This window comes from Equus przewalskii, chromosome 25 (assembly GCF_037783145.1).
Source record: "Equus przewalskii isolate Varuska chromosome 25, EquPr2, whole genome shotgun sequence".
NCBI classification, from domain to species: Eukaryota; Metazoa; Chordata; class Mammalia; order Perissodactyla; family Equidae; genus Equus; species Equus przewalskii.
This window is the reverse complement of record NC_091855.1, coordinates 45000398-45023051: the sequence shown is the minus strand read 5'-3', so window position 1 is coordinate 45023051 and position 22654 is coordinate 45000398. Positions and strand designations below refer to the sequence as shown.

The 22654-nt window shown below is 65.4% G+C and overlaps 1 protein-coding gene across 6 annotated transcripts in view; it reads right to left on the bottom strand.

Moving 5' to 3' along the window:
- Nucleotides 1–22439, bottom strand: part of KIF26A (kinesin family member 26A) — a 45549-nt gene extending 23110 nt beyond the window's left edge. The window contains exons 1-3 of one of the 6 annotated variants that reach the window (XM_070594571.1): nucleotides 22204–22439; nucleotides 19355–19600; nucleotides 5856–6290 (exon numbers count right to left, since the gene is read on the bottom strand). In XM_070594571.1, the coding sequence (XP_070450672.1) occupies nucleotides 5856–6290; nucleotides 19355–19600; nucleotides 22204–22341 (819 nt within the window). In that variant the 5' untranslated portion in view covers nucleotides 22342–22439. Of the gene's footprint in view, nucleotides 1–794; nucleotides 875–5855; nucleotides 6291–19354; nucleotides 19601–19951; nucleotides 20173–22203 lie in introns of those variants that run through there. The other 5 variants (XM_070594574.1, XM_070594572.1, XM_070594573.1 and 2 more) reach the window with 5 other exon arrangements.
- Between the last annotated feature and the right edge of the window lie 215 nt (nucleotides 22440–22654).

Sequence of the window (22654 nt, the reverse complement as noted above, 5' to 3'; positions counted from 1 at the left end):
CCTACACCTGAGGAAAATGAGGCCACGGAACAGAGGGGGCACCAGCTCACAGAGAACAGTCCGGAAGGAAGGTCGGCCCGGCCTAGGCCTGGGCAATGAGAACTGGAAGCTGCTCCTTTTCCAGGTGGCTGCAGAAGCTCAAGGCAAATGAGTGAAGGATGCCAGGACGCCCAGGGCTCCCTGACCACCTGGATGTCCATCCCAGGGATGATGTGCACGTGGTATGTCACTGTCCTCCATCTCGAAGGTGACTTCCCTTTTTAACACTTAACATATGTGCTACCCAGGATAGATCTGAATTCCTTTGTTGATGAGAGTCGTGTAGGAAAGAATTGATTGTAAAGTTACATCACGCCCATGTCGACCACCAGGACCTGAGCTCCTCAGAGCAAGGCTGGGTTTGGCTGAGCGCCACCGTGTCGTGGCCAGCACCCCAGGGTCAGGAGCTCCAGGGGGCCAGGGCAGGATGGCACCACCTGTAGCACCCCTGGCACCCCCATCAGCTCCAACCAGCCCTGTGATGGCTCTGCCTTGGGGTCCACACCAAGCAGCCCAGGCCAGGGCCAACCACAGTGTTCAAGGAGGCGCCCTGGACAGCGGGGGTCACAGTGGGGGTCACAGCGGGGGCAGACGCTGCCCCACGGCCCCCCACGCCCCTCCACTCACTCCCACAGAGCCCGAGCCACTCCGCCATCTCATGCCAGCCTCTCCACCTCCAGCCAGGACATCCTGGCACCACCCGGCAACACAGAAGCCCACTGGTGAGCCCGCGGCCAGCTCAGCCCCACACTGACCTGTCTCGGGAGTCCCGCACACACCTCGACTCCAGGGTCCCACGAGCTGCCGGGGCCGGTGGCACGGCCGCGGCCGATTCCTGCCAGAAGCAGAGCCCGAGCATGCCAAAAGAAGCCGGGGGGCAGAGGGGAGGGCGGCGAGGGGGAGACCACAACATGGGGACAGAAGAAAAGGGGCAAGGGGTGGGGGGCGGCCAAACAGAAAACGTGATGGAGGTGCCAGAACAGCAACGAAAGAAAAGCGTGAAGAGAGGAGAGCGTGAGAGAGCCCGGCCCGGAGGCCGTCCAGACCCTCAGCGGCAGGACCCGGCCAGCCGAAGGCGCCCGGCAGCCGCGCGGACTGGCTCAGAGGGTGCTGCCGGGGGCCGGGCTCCATGGAGCAGAGCAGAGAAATGCCAAACTAAGCCGTTTCTTAGGCATCTCCAGGCCTGGACTCTCCGTCTACAAGATTCAGGCCCAGAGGACAGCGTTCGCCAGCTGCTCAGGATGACCTCCTTACTGGGCTGTTTCGTGTGGAAAGGTGGGGAGGGCAGCAGGGCAGGGGGCTATGGGGCAGCCGGGGCTGGATCTTCCAGACACAGTCTCAACCCTGCAGGGGGCACAGCAGCATCGCTCAGTGGGCGCGTGCCAGGCACCAGGGCCTCAGTGTGGGGCAGACCCGCCTGCCCCCTCAAAGCCTAGTCACCCAGAGGGTCCCAGGCTGGGGACGTCCTACCCCCTGCAGGTGCCCTGTCCCGCTCCCCCGTCACAGAAGCAGCTGCTCTGTGGAAGAGGGGCCATCCTGTCTAACCTCCACGCCCAGAGACGGGCACGGGCCGTGGGTCAGGTCAGAGAGCCAGGCCAGAACTCAGCCAAAACTCCCCACACTGTCCCTGCCAGGGCTCCTGGCGGGGGGTGGGGGTGCGGGGGGGAGGCAAGCAGGCTGGCACAGGGGCAGCAAGAGCAACCCCCTCAAGCTGGTGCCCCTCAACCTCCATGGACAAAGGGAAACTCTGCTCCTCCCAGGCCTCCACCAAGATGACCTCACCTCCTACTTTGCACATCAAAGTGGTGGACAGCACCTCCTCCGGGAAGCCCTCCAGCCTCCCCATCCATGCCAGGCCTCCACTGCCCCAGCCCCCACGGCCAGCTGGGAATCTTCTGCTCCGGGGTTCCTCCCCGGATTGTGAGCCCCAGGACCCCAGGGAGGCCTGACCCATGTCCACTGGACTCAGGAAGGTTTGCAAGGCTCTGCTGGCCTGGATCCGAGGCAGCAGCGCTGTTCACTCGTGTCACTCAGCCTCGCCCTCGGCCGCCCCCGCCGGGCGTGTCCACTGTGCTACCTCTAGCCTTCCGTGGGGCCAGGAGGCCTGAGCCTCAGTCCCATGGCGTCTGGCTGTATGATGAGTGCAGGTGCCCGTGAGCATCTGAGGGGCACTCTGTCAGCAGCCGGGAGACACGCCACAGTTCATGGCCATGCCCCAGGCCCTGGCAGCCTGGCTGGAGCAGGCCAGGGCCGGGGATGGGGTGGCCCCAGGGCAGCCGGGTGGGTGACGGGCCCAGAGCCCCCACAGGCAGCCTCTGTCTTCCACGGGAGCAGAGCTGCCTCTACCCAACGTCGTCTGGAACGAGCTGCTGGGCCATCCAGCTGGGCAACCCCCAGAGCAGCGAAGCATCTCTGGACACTGTGGAGGTGACGGGACCCAGAGAGGGCGGAGCCTGTGTTCCAGGACACGGTGTGAGCCAGGGGTCTGATTACAGCCTGGCGAGGCTGGCTGAGGGCTGCTCCATCGGGACTCGGGGCTCACCAGCAGCCACACCCACAGCAAGACCCCAGCAGGGCCATGGGGCAGGCTCCTAGCCACAGCACTCGGCGTGTTCCGGGCTCTGGGAAGCTCGCCTCCCCCTGCAAAGACCGTCCCCGTGGCAGGGCTGGCATCCTCCTCCAGCATCCCCTGCCGCTCCAGCCCCTCCTCTCTGCACCCCAGAACAGAGGCAGCTACAGCCCGGCCCACCCCACACGCCAGACCCACATTCGCGCCGGGGCCATGGATGGGTCGTGGCCGGGATTCACAAGGCGACTCTCCAGAAGTATTTAAGTCCAGAGTCCCACACGCAATATTTTAACCTTCCAGGGCCACCTCCGATGATCGATGCCCTGGTTCAGGGGCAGTTACCTCATCTGAGTCCTAAAGCCCTATTTATGGTTCCAGTAATTTCACTATTGATCGCCAGGACCATTGTCTAATTATGAATCCATTCCCGCCCACCCCGAATGCAATCAGTGTGCACATAAAACAGCGTCGGGGCCTTAAACGCCCACGTTTCATGGTGCGCTGGCCGCCAACTAACAAAGGCAGAGACGGCCAACATCTGCCACGCTGAACTTCAGGTCAGACACGGCTACGGCCAGGCCAGCAGTGGGGAGACGGGAGGGAGAGAGAGGAGGAGAGAGGCCCCTTTGCCCCCAGCCTGCGGGGAGAAAGTCCCTCTGAGCCGGCTAGTCACCCCCAACCTCACCGGCTCCCACGGCAGCTCGCTCCCCTGCTCGGCCTCAGGCTCTCCCTGGGCCAAGGCCGACCCCTCTCTCCACCTGGTGTTCGAGGCCCCCCTGGAAGACGCGTGCTCAGCTCCTCAGGTAAGGAGCCGTTTAGCTATGCCCAGCAGCCTCCGCTGCCCCACCATAGCTCATACATCCCTTCGGGTCCAGCACCATGCCACCTCCTCCAGAAGCTGCCCAGCTCTCCTGGGTGGCCTCCCCACCTCAGTGCTGCCCCCAGCACATTAACCCTGGGGAGCCAAGCTCTCAGGCCCGGGGGCCCCAGGGAACACACAGCAGGGGCTGGCCTCCGTCTTCAAGGCCACACCCAGGGACTTAATCAATGGAAGAGTCAAGAGCAGCCAGGCCACGTCCAGGGGGCAGCATCACACCAACCGGAGGTCAGCTTGGTTCCAGATATTCTTCCCATGTGACCCCAGTGCACCCTGTCCCCAAGCTGCCAAGGGCCAGGGAGGCCCCAAGGACAGGGAGGCCTTGGAAGGACCAGCCCTACCAGTAGGTCAGTGGCGCCAGCTCCCAGCAAGGACAAGATCTCATCAAAGGCCACTCTAGAGGTGGTAACGTCCAGTCAGTGCCATCTCACTGACCTCAGAAGGGACAGCAAGCCCAGAAGTGGGGGCAGGGCTGGGGTCTGTCCCACATCGGGATTGTATGGAACTGCTCTAGCAGCTGGGGGCCCTCCCTGTGCCTCTGTCCCCTACAGCCTCATGGGGCTACACAGAGACCGCAGGAGATGTCTGCCCACCACTCTATTTCAGAGACACTCGCTGGGCAAGCTGGTGCAGCCAGCTCTGTAGCAAATGGAAAACATATCAAGCAAAAACAGCTTTCACAGCCATTCATTGATCTCTCTGCCACTGGAGTTCCGGGGGGTAGGTGAGACGGGGGCGATTCTCCGTGTCACTACACACATCTGTGAGGTGCCATCACTTAGTCCCACCTGACCTAATCCCCTGCCCCCACCTGTGCCCTCCCCATCACCTCCAGCCCTATCTCCTGATAAGACTTCCATGCTTCACACCTCCAGGGAGGTCCCATGCTTCACACCTCCAGGGAGGCCTAGATACTTCAAATCTCCAGGGAGGCCTGGGTGCTTCACACCTCCGGGGAGACCTCATGGTTTGCACATCCAGGAAGACCTAGATACTTCACATCTCCAGGGAGGCCTCACGCTTCACACCTCCAGGGAGGCCTGGATACTTTGCACCTCCAGGGAGGCCTGGGTGCTTCATATCTCCAGAGAAGCCTCATGCTTCACACCTCCAGGCCTCCACATAGACTGCTCCCTTTGCTTGGAGGATCCTTCCTACTTTATTTGCCTGGTGAACCCCTATGCTGAACACTGCTGGGTCGTCAGTTTCAGTCCTCAACGAAGCAGATGGGTGCAGCTGAGGGCATGGCATCCTCAGGAAAATGTATCCCCCTAGTCACGCAGGGCTTGGGCAGAGCAGCCAGTGCCTCCTGGGGAAAGGCCCCCCCCAAGCCAGCCCCCAGCACAGGTAACTCCATGTGCTCCCCAAACCCAGACCTACTCCCTCCAGTGTCCCAGGAAACCTCTGACCCAACAACCCACCCTCTCCTGATGTCTCATCCTGGTACTCCTTCTCCTACATGGAAAACTGGGGGATACAAAGGACACTTGGGAGAGACCCCACCAGCAAAGCTCTGTGGCCATGGAAAAGTGGCCAGGCCCCCAGGTCCCCCTCCAGAGCTGGCTCCACCTCAGACTGTGGGGCTGATGCTGGCATGGGGCTCTCTCTGAGGACATACAGTCCAGGTCGATGGCAACCACAGCACCCACTGGTACCCAGAGTTGGTTCCACAGAAGCCATGGCCACTGCTGTAGGTGACAATCTGGTCAGCCTGAGGAGAGGGATCTTTTGGTGAGGGGGCACTCTGCAGTCAGCGGAAGAGAGGCAGCTCCTGAGAGACCAGGCCCTGTGTGGGAGAGGGCTCAGACCTTCCGCCACTTGAGGGCCTCACCCTACACCCTAGGTTCCCTGTGTCAGCTGTCCACAGGGCAGGTCTGCGTTGCTCAGGCCATGCCCCTCAGGGCAGCCGGCATGACAAGAGAGCCTGGAGGGGGAGGGACCACTGATGATCCCTCCACCCCCAAAACCCAAGGAAGAGGGTCTGATCTCGTCCCAGGAACACACGGGGCCCTTCCGTCAGCCCACCTTGCCACATGTGGTCTTGGAAGCAAGAGTGGCCAAACTGTCCACAACCACGTGTGCTGGCGCTATGTGGAAGGGATGCTCCAGGGGACGCAGGAGGACCCTGCCCACCAGCAGCTTGCAGGAGGACTTGACATGGGCCTTAGGAATGTCAGGCCTCCCCCAATGTCCTCAGCCCCCTTGCTTTAGGGGAGCCATGCTGCAGGGCTCCCACTGAGCCTGGCACCACGGAGTATGGCAAGATGTGGACAGGGACCCCGAGGAGGAAACTCAGTTCTGACCCAGCTGCCAATAGCCCTACCCAGTGGTCCCAAGAGGCCAGGAGCCCACCCTGCCCAGAGCACTCACCAGGCATGATGGCGGCAGGAAGCTGTTGACCCTCGAGACGCTCCACATGCCCTCCAGGCACTGCTGGGCCTGGATGGTGACCGTGCTCAGTGCTCCACCCAGGCCAGCAGGTGCCACCGACACCTGGACGCTGGGCCCGGATGGCCAGGCCAGCCCCTTCCTCCTGTCCTGCCCTGCTCGGCCTGGCTGCCTCCCTGCTGGGCCTGCCGGCACTGGTGCATCCTTCGGGCTGGTCATCGTGCCGGGGCTGGGGGACACAAGGCCGGGGCCTCCATGAGGGGCGTCGGAGTCCTCGCGGCCGGTAGGTGTCTGTAGCAGCCGCAAGGCCTCCCGTGTGAGCTGGTTCAGGTGCGTGGCACAGACGTCACAGCGGCGCTCGGCCTCCGAGCGGCACGCTGGCAGCTTGTCAAGAAGCAGAGCAGAGAGGCAAGGGTCCTGGGGGACAAGGGACAGAGGTCAGTGCCTGGGCACCAGGACCTGCCACCCACTCCTTACCTCCACGGTGCCAGGCCAGCTCATGCTGAGGCCGCCACATAATCCATAACAGATTAATAAGCCGCGGACAGTTTCGTCTACATGCGTTCAGCAGGAAAATAATTATCAGAGCTTAATAGTGAGGCCCGCGGTGCCCTGGACAACTGCCTACCCTCTCCCACCGTCATCACCACGCCCGCTCATGGCTAACGAGGCATCTGTGCTCCCCGACAACCAGCCCACAAGCAGCAGAGCTGTGCGGTCAAGGAGCATCCCGGAGGCGGCAGGCCGGGACAGTGCCACCCCAGCCCGGAGCCCTTCCACGGCAAGGCTGGGTGCAGTCAGAGCCCCAGGGCGCCAGTTGAAAGCAGCACCTATTCCAGAGCCTCGAGGGCCCCCTGGCTCAACTCCTGTCGAGGCGGGGCTCGGGGGCTGCAGACCCTCTCCCTGCCTTTGCAGAGGCTCCAGCCCTGGGCAGGATCCGGAGGAGAGCGAAATGCAGTCCTGCTGTAAATGTGCCGCCAGAGGTCAGGACGTGCGAGCAAACCTGCAGGGGCAAGCCTGCAAGTCCCAGGTCAGCGAGAACACAGAGGCGCCCGCACAGGCCAGCAGGGAGGCAGGAGGCAAGGCTCGACGCCCACCACACTCCATCACAGGCAGGGGTTGGCCCAGGGGTCTGTGCTGCTTGGTGGCTTCCCCCGCAGCCCAGTCCACCCTGCCCTGCATTGGGTGGGGACACATGGGTCTCCCTAACCATGAGGCTGGTGTCCAAACAGGGCTAAGAACAGGAGTCAGGGGAGCCCAGAGGGGGCGCTTGCCTAGCCTGGAAGTCAAGGAGGGCTTCCTGGAGGAGATGACACCTGTGGAAGGAGGGGGAGGAGGAGGGAGCCAGTCCTCAGAAGGAACCACACTGGAGGGAAGCTATCAAGGGTCATATTGCCGGAGCCCATCGCCTAGCCCCAGACCTCTCCACCAGGCTCTGCCTCGGTGCCTCCCCGGGGCGGTCCTGTAGGGGTCAGGGTCCAAGCCAGGCCGGCCCCTTGGCATCCTCATCCCTTTCCCAAGGGGCGAGTCCAACTACAGGTGCCTGGCCACAGCTGCCCCCGGACAGAGCACTGGCCCAGCCTGGCTATGCCGCCACCACCCAGGACCTTCCCAGTGCCACCCCGACAGAGCAAACCCCAAAGGCAGGCCTAAGTCTCCACTTCAGCCAGCCGGTCAACTCCCAGGCCTCACCCCTCCGCCCTGCCACCAGCCTGGACCTGGCACAAACCCGCAGAGCCGGGGCCTTCCTCCCTCCCCGGCCACAGGCCATTCCCTGCTCGCCGGCTTGCCACCAGCCCCCAAGGGATTCTAGGCAAGGCCTGGCTCCAGTCCAACCGCCCTGTTGGCCACAAAAGGGACGATGTCCTCCCCAAACAACCACTCCTCAGATGAGGACGCTGAGGCCACCATGCCCCGGGGGTACCTCCTTCACCCAACCCAAGCCTTACCTGTGGCTGGCCCGACCTGTACCCACAGATGCCCGGGAGGGCTCCAGTGGGTGACAGCTGTGGCAGGGTGGCCTCGCTGTGAGGGGACACCCTGCTGGTCCAGCATAAGCCGGCGATTGCTCTGCTCCTGCATCCCCAGACCCCACCACGCTCCCTGCAATGTAAGCTCTCAGCCACAGAGCTGCTCTCCTCGCCCCCCCAGGCAGACAGGGCCCAGTGAAAGAGCGACCCCGGCCAGGCCACTGACCACCTGCCTGATTTATGGGCCACTCTGGAAGGCCTGGAGTTGCTCAGGCTGGGGGCTGGAGGGCCCCAGAGCCTCTGAAGTGCCCCGTGAGTCTGGTCCCAATTAGCGGACACCCCCACCCCCTCCTGCTCCCCTTCAGGAAATGCACCGAGGCAGCATGGGGAGCCCTGCAGAGCAGGAGGCGGCCGGTGGAAACGCCGAGGTAGCCCCGCCTTGGGGTGGCACACAGGCCATGAGTGGAATCCAGACCAGGCTGGGCTCAGACAGGGCCAGGCTCCATCACTGTCACTCCGCCTGTTTCCAGGCCCCCACTCTGATTACTCTGGTTTTTCCACTCAGCGGGAGGCTGCTAATGGTGGGCTGGTGTGAGGGGAAGGAAGCGCCGCCTGCTAGAGCCATTAACCCGACTTGAAAGGCGGCCCAGCCCCGCGGGCCCCCAGCCCAGCCCCCACCACCCCCAGGGCCAGTAGCCCATTGTTCCAGGGCCTCTGCCTGTCTTAGGGACTTCAGGCCTCTGGGGGAGCCGCTGGCACCCCCTCCATGGCCTGCAGAGGAGGAAGCAGGAAGGAAAGCCGGAAGCTGGGGGGCTGCTAACTGGCCTGAGCATGTGCCAGACCCCACCAAGGCCGGCCAGGCGTGGGGGTGGGGCACAGGAAGCCAGAGCAGCACCCCCCAGCCGCCCCTGCCCAGGCCCCCCAGCTGTGTCATCAGGAATTCAGATGCCGCTGTCAGGCAGGCCCTAGCCCCACCCAGGCCTCACTGACCATCCCCCCCACAGGTGGGGACCACAGGGTCTGCTCTGGGCCTGGGTGGGGCACCCGGTTCAAGCACCAGCCTCAGGGGAGGCAAGCCCAGGACTGCCTGGTCACCTGCTCGGCAAGCCCAGAGCCCATGGCTCATGTGCTTGCAGCCCAAGGAGGCCCCGTCCTGCCCAGCCCTTCCCCCAGCAGGACCCCGGCTCTCCCCCCAGAGGCCCAGCCCAGACACACCCAGGCCCTGCCCCACAGCCAAAGCCCACTTTGGGGCCAAGCACCCCTCTCCAGCTCTAGGAGCCAGGCACACCTCTCAGGGGACCCTCGCCATCATCACTGCAGAGGGCCCAGCTGATACCCTGGGCTGCAGGGGGCTCCTGGCATGGGGCAGGGGCCCTCTCTCCAATCTTTGTCTCATGTCACACACACAAGGTGGCAGAGGCCAGAGAGGAGGAGAGCTGCCTGGGGTGACTGCACAGAGATCCTACTGGGGCGAGAGCCCACCGGGCCCCCAGCCCCTCAGACAGGCCACCAGCTCCAGGCTGGGCCGCGGGCCCAGGAGGGTTTGCTGCTGGGCAGCCGGGGACACTCACTGCATGTTGGGTCACTCAGAGCCACACATCCCACACCGGAGGGACCAAGACCTCTCCACTCTGCCCAAGCGGCAAGGTTTGGGCGGGACAGGCCGAGAGAGCCCGGCTCCCTGCCCCCAGCACCCCAGTGCAGTGATCAGGGCCCCAGGGAGCGGGGCTTCTCTGGGGGGCTGGCACTGGCACTCCCAGGATGGACACCCTGGGACCCCAGAAGGGGAGGGGAGGACAGCATCTCCCAAAGCACCTGTGCCCCCTGGGAGGCCCCCACCAGCCCAGCCCACCTCCCTTTTCAGCATCCACCCTGGGCCTTCCAGGCACAGCCACCAGTCCTCAGACCTCAGCACTGGGGGGCACCCACCCCACGCCCAGGCCAGGTCTCCTCTCCCATAGGCCCAAGCCCCTGAGGGTCACAGCCCCAACTGCAGGAATTTTAACCCCTGAAAGCCCCCACCAGCCCATGGCCTATCACCCACCCCTCCAGGCCGCGCCCAGCACCTTCAGACAGACAGTAATCAGCCCGCTGCAAAATGGGACTTTCGATCTCCTCTTTACGGTCTAAGTAACAGGTTCTTCACCTGCATTTGGAAACTGTTTTTCTTCATTTGACTCAGTTTAGTGTGTGTACCACCTGCCCATCACCGCCGGGTTCTAGGGAGCACCCTCCCTTTCAAATGATGACCTTCCCTTCCTCCCATTCCTGGGGTCTCCATGCAGCTTTAACAATCCTCCCCTTTGCTCCCGCATGGGAAACCTGAGGGACTTCTCGAGGGACGAAGTCCCGCAGGCAGGGCCAGCCAGGCCCGCCCAGGGGGCAGGACAGGAGCTGAGAGACACCCCCACCGCGGCTGAGGCCACCGTGAGAGGGGGAGGACCGGCACGGGTTCTGCTCCCCAATTCGGAGAAGCCCCCAGACATCAGGGCTGAGACGACCCCCTCTGAGCCCCCATCACCCCGTCTTTAAAAAGGGGGCACCAGCACCCACTGGCAGGGCCGTCGGGGCACAAACAGGACCAGGGCTCAAGCAGAGGAGTGGCCGGGTGGGGGTCCTGGCAGGCCACAGCCCCTCTGCCCGTCCTCCCTTCCCTCTACAAACAGCGTGCTGGGCCGCGGCCCTGTGCAGCCACCATTTCCGGAGTTGACAACAGGTCCAGGAAGGGACCCCCGGCTGCCGGGCGGCGCTGCCCTCTCAGGCTCTGCTCTCGAGGACATTCCGATGTCGCGTGCAGCCTGGCGGGACGGGGGCCAGGGGTCGGGGGTGCATTTTCCAGCCTGGAAACCGCTGCGGCCATGGTGGCCATACCTTGGCCACCCCAGGCCCCTCCTACCCGCCAGGCACCACATCAGGGGCTTGATTCCCAGCCCAAGGCCCCGACCATCAGCGTCCGCTGGGGCCAGCGGGAAACCCTGGGGACCCCCGAGCTGGACCCACCCTCATCCACCAGCCAGGACCCTGGAGACCACTCCAGCCCCCCGGGCTGACTCAGGCCTCCCTCCTCTGCTGGGGAGGATGGGGAGCAGGGGGTGCAGCCCAGCCCAGCCAGCACTGACCGGCACCCGTCCCCAAGGCCCCGTGCCAGGCGCCAGCCAGCTGGGCAGCGTGGGGCACACACTGGTTCATTGAGCCCTCCTCCCTCAATGGCCTCCCCTGTCCTCCGCCCAATGCCACACAAGGGTGGGGGGCCCTGGGGTCTAAGGCCAGGCCGGCAGGACGGCCTCCGCTAGGTGGGGGTAGCAGAGAGGCCAGCCTGGCAGGACACTCGCTGCTCAGAGGAGGCACTCCACATGCTTCGGGGGCCTGGAGCCCACCCAGACATGGTTTTCAGTCCAACTCCACGGTGCAGGCTGCAGCCCCCACAGCCTCAGTGTCCTCATCTGAAGAACGGGGCACAGAGCGTCCTCCAGGGCTGCAGCAGACGCTCACTGCCAGGGTGGGGGACCCACACACCACGCACCGGGCCGATGCCAGGGCTCCCGGGTGCCCCTTGAGAGAGCTCTGAGCCCAGGGAGGCTGGCGCCAACCCAGGTGGCCCAGCTGGAAAGGGACAAGTGCAGAAGCCAAACAGGGTCCCCGCCCCCCCCCCCAAGATGGGCCAGGTACCCTCTCTGCTGGGCACCTCTGCGTGCAGGTGACCCCAGGTCTGGCCCCGACCACCAGTCCCCTTCAACAAGCTGCCGTGAGAGCCAGGGCTGCAGATCTTTACCAAAGGACTTCCCAGGACGCCCCAGGCCCGAGCTCTGCTCCAGGGCTGGAGTGCAACTCCACTCCACCCACCTCCAGACCTTTGATCTCATCCTGGCTTCCCCTTGTCACCCTACCTGGCACCTGTGACACAGTTTCCATGTGTGCTCCAGGCATCCCCATCATGGAGCTTTTGATACTCCTTCCCCCTGGAGACCCTCAGCCCATCTCTGTGGGTCTAATTCTAACCAAGATCAAATGCCACCTCCTCCAGGAGGCCCTCCTGGATGCCCCTTTCTAGAGCCCCCTCTCCTGTGGCCATAGCACTTTGGTTAAGAGCACAAACCTTGGAGGGAGAGAAGCCTGGGACAGTGGCCTTGGGCAAGTCACTCACACCCCTGTGCTGGCTATTTCTTGCCCCCGCTATGGTGGGTGGTGGGGTTGAGTGAGTAATTGCTCGGAGGCCTGCTGACTGGCTGCTGGTACCGTCCCTCTCGGCTCCCAGCTCCTGGCTCCTCTTCCTGCAACATGACCCCGGAGGCCAGGCAGGCCAGAGAACTGCAGGGACAAATGTCAGGCTCTGCTGTCCACCCCGGAGACCCACTCGAGGCTCCTTCCCTCGCCAGGCCTCAGGGGCTCCTGAGAGGGGAGGGGTGCCCCCCCCACAGGGGCAGCCCATCCCACAGCACAAACCCAGCGACCTCCGTCATCAGTGAGACAGCAGAGAAGACAGACGCCAGGCAGGAGGGGTCCCCGGTATCGTCTCGAGATCCAACAGCCACACACACCACCGCCAGGCACCCCGGGGCCTCCCGCCAGCCCCCTGCGCTGGCTGGGTAAGTCCCCTCAGAGCTCCAGGGCGACCCACCTCCAGACCCCCACCCCACTGGGAACACCTCACTCGCTGGCTACCATGAGCATGCCCCCTTTGTAGACTGAGGCTCAGAGACCCTAAAACACTTGGCTCATGCCGCATAGCTTGGGCAGCAGAGTGGGAGCTCAGAGTGTGAGAGGAGCCGAAGGGATGGGGGCCGAGGCGACAGAGCCCAGGGACAAGATCAGGAGGGCCTGTGGCTGAGCTAAGGGCAGCCACCGAGTGGGCCAAGTCCAGGTGGTCTGCAGACAACCCTTGGATTTTGGACAGGCCAAGCTGGTGGGGCTGGTGGGGTTTCCAGGAGGCAGAGCTGGGCTGTGGCCTTGCACCAAGGCTGTAAAGGAGAGGACGGGAACAGGGCAGGCCAGGATGGGACGTTTGTGGGGGGCGGACCCTGCAGCCCACGCCCCCGAGCAGGGCACTAGGCAGGGCCAGCGGCCGGCACGCTCCACCCGGAAACAGGCCGTGGCGCGGGCCAGCATCCATCGCACGGGTCAGGGGTGAACACACAAGGTGGTGCAGGAACAGCCATCCGAGGGCGGACACGGCGGACACAGAGTCGCCCCAGGCCGGGCCGCGCAGAACCATAAATCTGTCAGCTGGGGGCCCCGGCTCAGCCCACCCATCCCGCCCCAGCCCAGCCCCCACAGCCCAAGCCTGGGATGCTGCCAGGGGGACAGGGACCAGGCCAGGGAGCACCAGCAACCCTGCAGACAGCCCTCAGGCCGCCCCAGCCACAAAACACAACACCAGAGGTGAAAGTGCCCCTTAACCACGGGCAGCAAGAGGGATGCTCAGCCCACAGCCCTGTCCACAGATGGGGAAGCCGGGGCCCTGCAGGGGAGGCCCAGGCAGCACCGTCCATGCCCCAGGCTCCCCTTCCGCCCAGGAGGGGGTCTCCTCAGCCCCCGGGAACCCAGAGCTCAGAGCTCGGGGCAGACAACGAGGGAGTGGCTCCCACAGGCCTGGCCACCAGGCCTGGCTGTCACCAGGAACCTGACAGGGGACAGCCTGGCCTCAACTACCACTCCCCTCCACCACACAGGCTCCCTGTTCCTGTGGAGCAGGCAAGCAGACAAGAGGCCAGATACGCCAAGAGAACACTCAACGCATTTATTCTATTTATTTACCCATACCCCACACCTTCTTGCACAAAAACTATGTGGTGCCTTCCAGGAACTACCCAGCATAAATTAAAAGCAAAACCACACAACTAGAGACAGCCACATTAGAACAAATGGGAATGATCAGTTCCCACAAGACATGTGAGGAAGGGCCCGTGCAGTTGGCAGAAGCTGAAGAGTACATTTGCTGTGAGCCTCCTGGCAGGCAAAGGAAAAAAGGAAACTAGACTTTCCTTGCTCTTTAAGATGAGAACTAGCTCTCGTGACTCCCAAATATGAGATCCTTTCAGGACACTCAAGGGAGCCTTGAGAAGGCCCAAAACCCATTCATTCCCTTAACCCCTTCCAAACCATTACAAGCTCCCCAGCAAGGCTTTGGGCAGCCCAAGGCACAAGGGTGACATGCAGCATGCCTTCCTCCCTGACCCTCCACCTCTCAGCAGAGAGGAAGCGAGGCCAGCCACCACAACTCACGTCCCTGCTCAGCCCAGCTCTGACCACAGCTGGACTCCCCCCCAGCTCCCTCCCACAAGACACACAGCTCCCACCCAGGACATGCAGCGCCGTCCCCCGGCCACCCCCAGTGCTCCATCTCTGCCTCAGGCCGATGTTCAGAGGGCAGCAGCTCACAACCCTTAGGCTCGCTCCCACCCCCCACTGCCCAGCCTCATCCCACAAACCCCAGACCAGCAGGGAGAGGAGAGAGGCACAAGGAGCCCATCATTCCATCACTGGACCAAAGGAAGTCCCCAGGGACAGCAAGTGACACTGGCCAGACCACCGTCCATCTAGGGAGGAGGGAGCCAGCCCCAGTGGGGAGGGGCCAGCCAAGGTCTCGCAGAGGCTGCCTGGCGAGGCAAGGTCTGACCCGGGCTCGGTCCCCCAGTGGCCTGGGAGCCTTCAAGCCCCACGGACTGATCCCTTCCCAGCTGAGTCATCGGGTCCCCTGCCAGCTGGGAGACTGCCTGGCAGCCAGCCCCAGGGAGCGCCAGCCCCAGGGAGCGCCCGCCCCTCTCACACCTCCTTGGCTGCCTCTGCAGCCTGCCAACACCTGGCTCAGCTGGGGAACACTGCTGACGCCAGGCGCCCCACCCTGCGGAGCCCCGAGGCAGACACCGCAGCCCTGGCACAGGGGCGGGGGGCCCCAGACGCGGGTGCAGCTCAGGCCAGGCTCCAAACACCATGGGAGGTGGAGGTCCAGGGGCTGTGACCCTAGGCAGCAACCGTCTGACACCAGCTGGGCTCAGCCCCCGCCCTCCCAGGACCATAGCCCCATGTGGACAACAGACTCAAGACCCCACCATCGCACACCAGTGCAATCGGAGCTGGGGGCTGTGGAGACAGAGCATGCCCCCAGCATGCAGGGGGCTGGGAAGGCTTCCTGGGGGAATGACAGGGGAATGGAGGGCTGGCAGGACGGCCACTCAGGAGCCAGGCCCCAGAGAGAGGCAGGACGGTGGGCAGGCCCCCAGCTCTAGGAGCCTGGTCAAGTCACCCTGAGCTGTGCAGGGGACAAGAGCCCAGGGCCTCCCTGGCGGCCTTCAGACTGGTCCAACTTGGTGGAAAACATGAAGGAAGGCCTGGGCCATGCGGGAGGGCAGCGGTCCTCAGCAGCGGTTCTGGACCTCACAAGGGGTAAAGGAGACGAGAGCCCTGCCCTGCCCCGGTGAGCAAGAGATTTGCAAGAGCTAAATGAGAATTGATCACCTTGCCCCAAGGGGGTGCTAATCAATTCAGCACCAATACTGACATGTCGAATGTCGTGGGGTCTCCAGAGCAGTCGTCACCTCCATGTGACGCATCTGGGTGGCAGCTGGAACAGACCCTCAGGCAGGATCCCTGCCCCCACTGCTGCAAGGGGGACCACCCTCTATAGGGGGGGAGCCAGAATCTGGCCCAGCAGCCCTTGGGGTGCACACAGCGGGGTGTGGGAGGAAAAGTCTGGTCATTCAGTCATTCAACAAATGCTTGAGGGTGACCTGGACCCTGTGCCTGCCCTAGCAGAGCTCCCGGCCTGGGGGTGGCACAGTGAACACAGAGCCCACACAGGGGCAGAGGCACGTGGAAACGGTTGAGAAAGGGTGGGGCCAGGTAGCAGCAGGGGTGGCCTCCTGGAGAGGGGTGGCCATGTGGGGGAGGGGAAGCCTGGGGAACGGGAGGGGCGGCTCCACGCACTGGAAGGGCCACGGGAGCTCTGTGCCAGGAACTCAAAGCGAGGCCCAGCCAGTGCGGCCTGAGGCCCTGGGCCACCGTCAGCTGCACGGGCACAGGGACCTGGGGCACTGGGAGGCTCCGGCTGCGGTCTGCCGAATGAGCATGGGAGGGCCGGGCGCTGGGGCTGTGCAAGAGGGGTGCTGTGACAAAACCCCGCGGGATGGAGGGAGAGAATGGGGCTTTCGGGGCTGCCCCGGGGGGCGGCTGCCGGTGGGCAGGCATCAGGGGCGGGGCGGGGCTGGGGAGATGATGAAAGGGGTCCCCAGGAACTTGGTGGCCAGTGAGGATACAGGCTGGGAGGGCTGTCTCGGGGGACGAGGAGGACAGAGCGGCCAGTACTAAGCTGGGGGGCACGCAGGGGTGGCGGAAGAGGAAGGCCCAGCTGTGGCCCCTGCACGGGACGCACTGCGAGCCCCCAGCACAGACTTCTCAGAGGCAGGGGGCACCGGGGAGGGGGCGCAGAGCAGAGTGGGGAGCCGGCAGGGGGTCTGGGGAGGAGGGGGGCGTGCGTCTGTAGCAGGGCCCGAGAGAGGAGGGGCCCGTGAGGCCACAGAAAGACAGGCCGGAGGGCATGGCTCCAGGCCACACAGGGGGCCTGAAGGGCTCACCCACAGACCAGACCCGAGGATCCTGGTGAGAGCAGAAGGTGGCATGGGGGCCCCAGCGAGGGGCTCCTGACAGGGAGGCCCCGGCCCGGTACCCCCTCCACACGCAGGCCCACTGCCCTTCTCAGTTCAGATGGGACAGTCTCCTGGACTCCAACCTGGGCAGGCTGAGCATGTCCCCTCCCCAAGCCCCAGGGCCACTGGGGCTCAGAAAGGGGGGAGGGCACGATCTTGTCCCTCATTGGGGACCACAGTCACTCTCTGTGCCCACATGGGGAAACCGAGGCAGGCCAGGGAAAAGAGAACACACAGCCTTATACCCAGGTCACCTGACCCCAGGTCAGGGCCACGACCACTGTGCCCAACCCCTGAGAGCACCCAAGACCCGGGCACAGAGGGACTCTGGAGCCAGCACCCCAGCAAAAGCAACATGGGCTGAGATGTGAGAGCCACCCCATGCCGGGCACTGCTCCACACACCTGTGAAATGGGTACAAAGGTGGCCCCAGTACAGAGGGGAAACCGAGCCACAAGTTCACAACAGAACTGCCTGAGGTCCCACAGCGGGAGCTGTCTTCTGGCAGGAGGGTGGGCGAGGAGCCAGCTGGGGGCAAGCCCTGGCAGGGACGCCAAGAGCAGAGGATGGGGTGACCAAGGCTGAAGGACAACTGTCCCTGGACCCTCTCAAGCCTGAGACCAGGCAGGGACCCCCGAGGAGAGGGCCTGTGATGGCCAGGCCGGGGTCCCAGCTCCCCCCGACCCCCAGCCATGGGAGCCCGGGGGGCCACCTCCGGGCCAGGCTGTCCTAGATTCAAGGGGGAGACCAGGTGAGGTGATGCAGGCTAAGTTCTCCATAAACCGTGAAGCGCTGTCCTCGTGAAACTCATCTCCTCAGGATGAAGACGAGAACGGGCCCCCAGGGAAATCCCAGACACCAATGGGGGTTCCAGGGCCCTGTTGGCCTAGAGCAGAGCCCTGTGCCTGGACCATGGGCCACATTCCAAGGAGGACCCACTGGGGCTCACCCACGGCCGGTCACACACAGGGCCCCTGGCTGCCCCACAAAGCTCTCCCTCCCTAACCCGAAGCAGAGGCAGCAGCACACACAGGTCCCGGCGAGGCTGCAGGGCGCGAGCCAGCCAGGACGCTGGGGACAGCCTGGGTGGCACAGGACAACGACACCCACCACCGTGCCAGGGTCCCAGGCCCAGCCCCCCCATGTGACGTCACCTGGGCAGCTCAGCCTAAGGGCCTGAAGTCCCCCTGGGCCCTGTTTCCATCCTCTCTGGAGAAAGAGTGGACACTGGGGCCTTCTCTCTCTGGGGCACAGCACCCTACAGGTGGGACAGCACTCTCGGCATGGCCCCTAGAACCCACCCCCAACTGACAAACGAGGAACACAGCGGGGTGCAGAGCAGGAACAAAGCCCGGGACCCGGGGCTGCGAGGTGAGCAGGCCACTGGGGGCCAGGGACGGCCAGGGACGGGGTGAGCCCCACCTGGCACAGAGGTGTACCCAGTGTCAAATGCCAAACTCAGGGGAGGCCGAGGGAGGAGGGAGGTGAGGGCTCTGGTGGCCCGGGGGGGCTTCCTTGATGAGCCCTCTGCAGGAAGAGACCACGGAGACCCCCAGACAAGATACCCCGAATCCACCTGCAGCTCTCTCCACCAGGATGCCCGGCCACATGCCCACTGCCACCAGGCAAAGCCTAGCTCAGTCACTAAAGCCCTTCCTCTCTCTGGCCTCAGTTTCTCCTAATGGGGTAGCAAGATGACCCTATAGCTCTGACAGGTCCCCAGCAGTCTGTCCCCAGTCCCTCTCTCCAGGGGCCCTGAAGGTCCTCTGGTGTCTCTTCAGCCAGATTCAGGCCGACCTGAGCCCAGAGTTTGGCAAGGCTGCACCTTGCTCAGAGCAGCAGCTGCACAAGGATCCAGCCCCACCCCAGGACAAGACACAGGTGCCCCCTCCCTGGCTGCAGAGAGGGTGCCCAGGACAGAAACCATACTTACCTCCCTCCCCACCCCACTGCCCTGCCCTAGACAGGGAACACCGTGGGACCCCAGGAACCCAGGGTCGCCCCCTGCCCCCAGACAACATGGCCTCCTTGAAGAACTATATTTAGATTCAATGGGATTCTGCGGACTTCCCAGGAACGCTTTCAAAAAGACTGAAGGTCAGGCGGGAAGGGCTTCCTCTGGAGACCCCCACCTTCCCAGGCTTTGCAAACTTCCAGGGCGCATTGTTCCTTGAACAATGGTCCCAGCTCCTTCCAAGACCAGGCGAGCCCATTGGCTAGAGAATCCAGCAGAGCCCCCTCCCCTGGCAAACACCTTGGCAGCTGGGTCTGGAGCTGGGGGACCCAGGGGCCCAGCCACTCAGTTCCCAGATGGGTGGCCACTGCCAAAGGTGGCAGAGCCCGAGGCTGTGTCCCACACACAGCTCTCATCCACGACGCTGGGAGGGTGCAGGCAGGGCTCCCCCCACAGCAGCAGGCCCACCCTCTGGTCCTCCAAGCCCTCCTGCCCCAGGTGTGCAATTTCCAGGCACCTGGCTGGGGGCCCAGGTGCCCCAAGGGCGACAACGCACCAAGTAACCTCTTGCAGCTGGCAGGGCAGGAGGTGTCCCGCCCTGGGTGGAGTCCCTGCCATCGCCCTCTCTCCCCTCCCCCTCCCAAACACAGCCTGTGGTTCCAGCTGTGGGACATCTGTGGCTCCGCTGAGATACGCCCGCCCAACCCCCCCCCCCCATCAGACCGCGGGATGCTTTTAGGATAAACTATCCTCACTTACACACGCCGCGTTACAGAAGGGGAAACTGAGGCGCAGAGAGGGGAAAAGATGTGTAAAAACACTCGGTGGAACCTCACCCCGCTCCGGGCCCCAAGCTCTCCCAAGTTCCAGCATGGGCCCTGCCCCGAGGGGCCAGCCCGAGGAAGCGTCACTTACCCGGAGGGGTGTTCCGGGCCCGCTGACCAGCTTCCACGCCTGTCGCTTGAGCTCGGCGAGCTTCGTGTGGCAGTGGCGGCACCAGCCGCCTCCGCCGGTCGAGTGGCCCTGCTCTGCGCCGGCCCCGGCGCCCTCGGGCGCAGGGCGGCTGCCGCATGGGTCCTGCTCGGGCCCGGCGGGCAGCCTCTTGCGGGGGGACACCTCCAGCAGCTGCAGCGGCTCGCGGGCCGGGCCGCCCTCGGCCACCTGCGGGGGATGGGGGCGGAAGGGGACGGTGAGCCGGAGCCGCTGGGAGGCGCCACCCGGGACCCAGCTCCAGTGACTCCAGATCTCAGCGCGTCCCAGCCCCCGAGTGACGCATTCGACAAAGTTAAGAGCGCTGGCGCGAACCCGCCGCCCACCCTCTGCTTCCATCCCGGGAGTCCGGACCAGGGTCCCTCCCAGCAGGAGGCCCCGCGCGTCCAGCACTCCGCTCCAGGCCCGGCCCCCAGGAGGCGCCGCGCACCCCGCGACCATCCTCGGCGTCCCGGGCTCCGTCCCGTGGCTCCCGCCGGCCCCCTGCCGCCCGCCTCCCTCTCGGGGCCCGGCCGCGCGTACCGCGGGTTGTGCCGCGCACAGAGGGGCGCCGCGGCCGCCCATGGCCGAGATGCAGGAAGGGCTAGGCGGGTGCTTCGGGGCCGCGCGGGCTCTCCGGGGACGCCGCGGCTACGTGATCCGGCCCGGGGGCGCCCCCATGGCCAGGCCGGCCGCTCCGAAGTTCGCAGCTCAGGCGAGTGACGGAGAGCGCGCGGTGGCGGCGGCGGGCGCGCTCGGGAGGCGAGGGCGGGGCCGGGGCGGGGCCGGGGCGCCGGGGCGGGGCCGGTGGGGTGGGGCTCCGGGAGGGCTGTCCCGCCCGGCTCCGCCCTGGGCCTCCGCTCGGCAGTGCGTGGGGGATGGGGTCCTACTTCGCCGCGCGGCCCCTCCCACTCCAAAGACCCCGACCTGTTCGGCGAGTCCCAGCCCGGGCAGGGGCGCTGGGGGCCACAGTGAGATACTTAGTACACGCGCGCGCATGCGCCTTTTTGCTCCTCTCCCGGGACACCAGAGTCTGCGCGTCTCCCGGGAGGCACCAACCCACTCCTCACTTTACAGGCGAGAAAACTGAGACCGCGGAGGGGAAGGTCTCATCCCAGGTCACACAGAGAGGTGGGTCGAGGAAGGGGCTGAACCCTAGTCCCCAGACTCCTAGTCGCTTTTTCCTGCAAATACAGTGCGCCCCGCGTGTCGCCGGCCACCCCTTGGGTCTAACCGCGCGTGGGTGAGTGTCGCCGCAGTCTGCGCCTCGGAACGTGCAGTTCCCGCGCCAGGGTATCTGTGTCTAGGTGTGTCTGCGAGCGGCACGAGTGTCTTTGCAGCAACGCGAGTGCACGAAGGTGGGTGTGCGCGCTGTGCGCCCGGGAAGCGAGAAGGGGTGGCGCGGCTGGCCCTGGGGGTGTGCGCGGACCTGTTGTCAGCCGGCCTGGCAGATGGGAACTTAGCTCCGGAATTAATTGCCTGTTTGTCTCCGGCTGGGAGGTCGCCCCCCCTCTCCGGCGACCAGTTGCTCCCGCTCCAGCCCGGCCCTAAGAATCGCCGCTATCTGAGGCAGCAGGCGGCTCGGGGTCCAGGCTCCGGGTCGGCCCACAACCCCGGGTCAGCCCGCAACCCCGGGTCGGGCTCGGCGGGCGAGGCCGCCCGGCTTCCCATGACGCGAGCGCCCCCTGCTGGCCGCTGCGCACCCGCGGTGCCGAGTCTCCAGACAGACCCCGCGCCACGCGTCCCGGGCGAGGATGCGCGCTCCGGGGACCGGGAGGAGCCCACCCAGAGCAGGGGCGGTTGGCGGGCCGTGGTCCGGGCGGAGACTCCGGCCCGCGGCTCCCCGCGCGCACAATGAGACCCTCACACAGATTCGAGCCGCTCCCTGCCTCTCCTGAGCCCCGTAAAGGGACCCCTCCTTCATTACGTTTTACCCGCCCCCCCCTTTTACTTGGACGCGCACACTCCCCAAAAAAGAGGGGTGGATCACCCCCTCCCGGCTTTCCGAGTCATTTATGACCAGGGCCTGGGGGCGGGGGAAGATAAAGTGGCTGGGGCTCCCTATTCTCACTCTGCGATCCCTTTCCACCCGGCCCGGGGACCCGAAGCTCTTCCCCTCTCCTATCTCATCGCAGCCTCCGATGGAAAACGCGCGTAAGCCCCCATCTGGATCTAGGTACCGCGGGACACCTCCCCCCATTGCCTGCAGACACCACCGCCCCACGCCCCTCACCTGCCCTGGGACACATACCCGGGCCCCGGGAAGCGCGGCTCTATACCACATACACACGCGCGCACACACTCCCTACATACACTCCCAGAGAAACACACCGACGCCGGGAGCCCTGGTCCTACGCCGGTGGCCGGCCACACCCGCAACTTCGGTCGTCCGCACAGCTGCGGCGCTTCAGGACTCACACGCTCACACCCTACGGGCCGGTACACAGCCCCACGGATACTGAAGGTGCACGCGGGACCTGGAGTCACCTCAGGGACTCGGGATTAGCCGCGAGATCCCCGACCCCCCGCCTCGCCCACCCCTGCAGAGTCCCTGCGCTGCGCTCTCCGCCCTAGCTGACTGCCTCCGGCTCAGGACGCAGCCTGGAGGAAAGAGGGAGATGGAGACGGCACTAATGGGGGAAAGTGCAGCAGCGAGTCCCCGAGCCGGCCTGCGGGATGCTGCTCGGGACCTGCTGCCTCCTTCCCGGCGCCGCACCCGGAACCGCCGGAACCGCACCGCAAAGTCGCGGGACAGCGCCTCTGCCGCCAGCCGGGTCCCGCCGCCCGGCCCTCACCTTGGCTCGCCGCCTCAGGAGGTGGCTGGTGAAGCCCAGGATGATCTCCGAGTCCAGGCACAGCGCCCCCATCTCCAGCAGGCTGGGCGCCTTGCGGGGCGCGCCGCGGGGCGGCTCGGGCGGCCCGGGCAGCGCCATGGAGGAGCGGAGCGCGGGGAGCGGCCCCGAGCTCCTCCCGCCGCCGCCGCCGCCGCCGCCGCCGCCGCCGCCTCCCCGCCCGCGCGCTCACTGGCCGCGCGCCCGCCGCCGCCGCGCCCGGCACGGCGCAGGGCCGCCCGCCAAGCCCCCAGCCCTCGGCGGCCCGCGCCCGCGGCCCCTGCGCTCGCTCCGCGCCGCGCGCCCCCGCGCCCCGGCCCCGCCCGCCCGCGCCGACAGCGCCCCCTCCGCCCGGGCGGCGAGCCAGACGCACGGACACGAGGAGGAGGGGCGGGGGACTGGGGCCCCGGCCGCT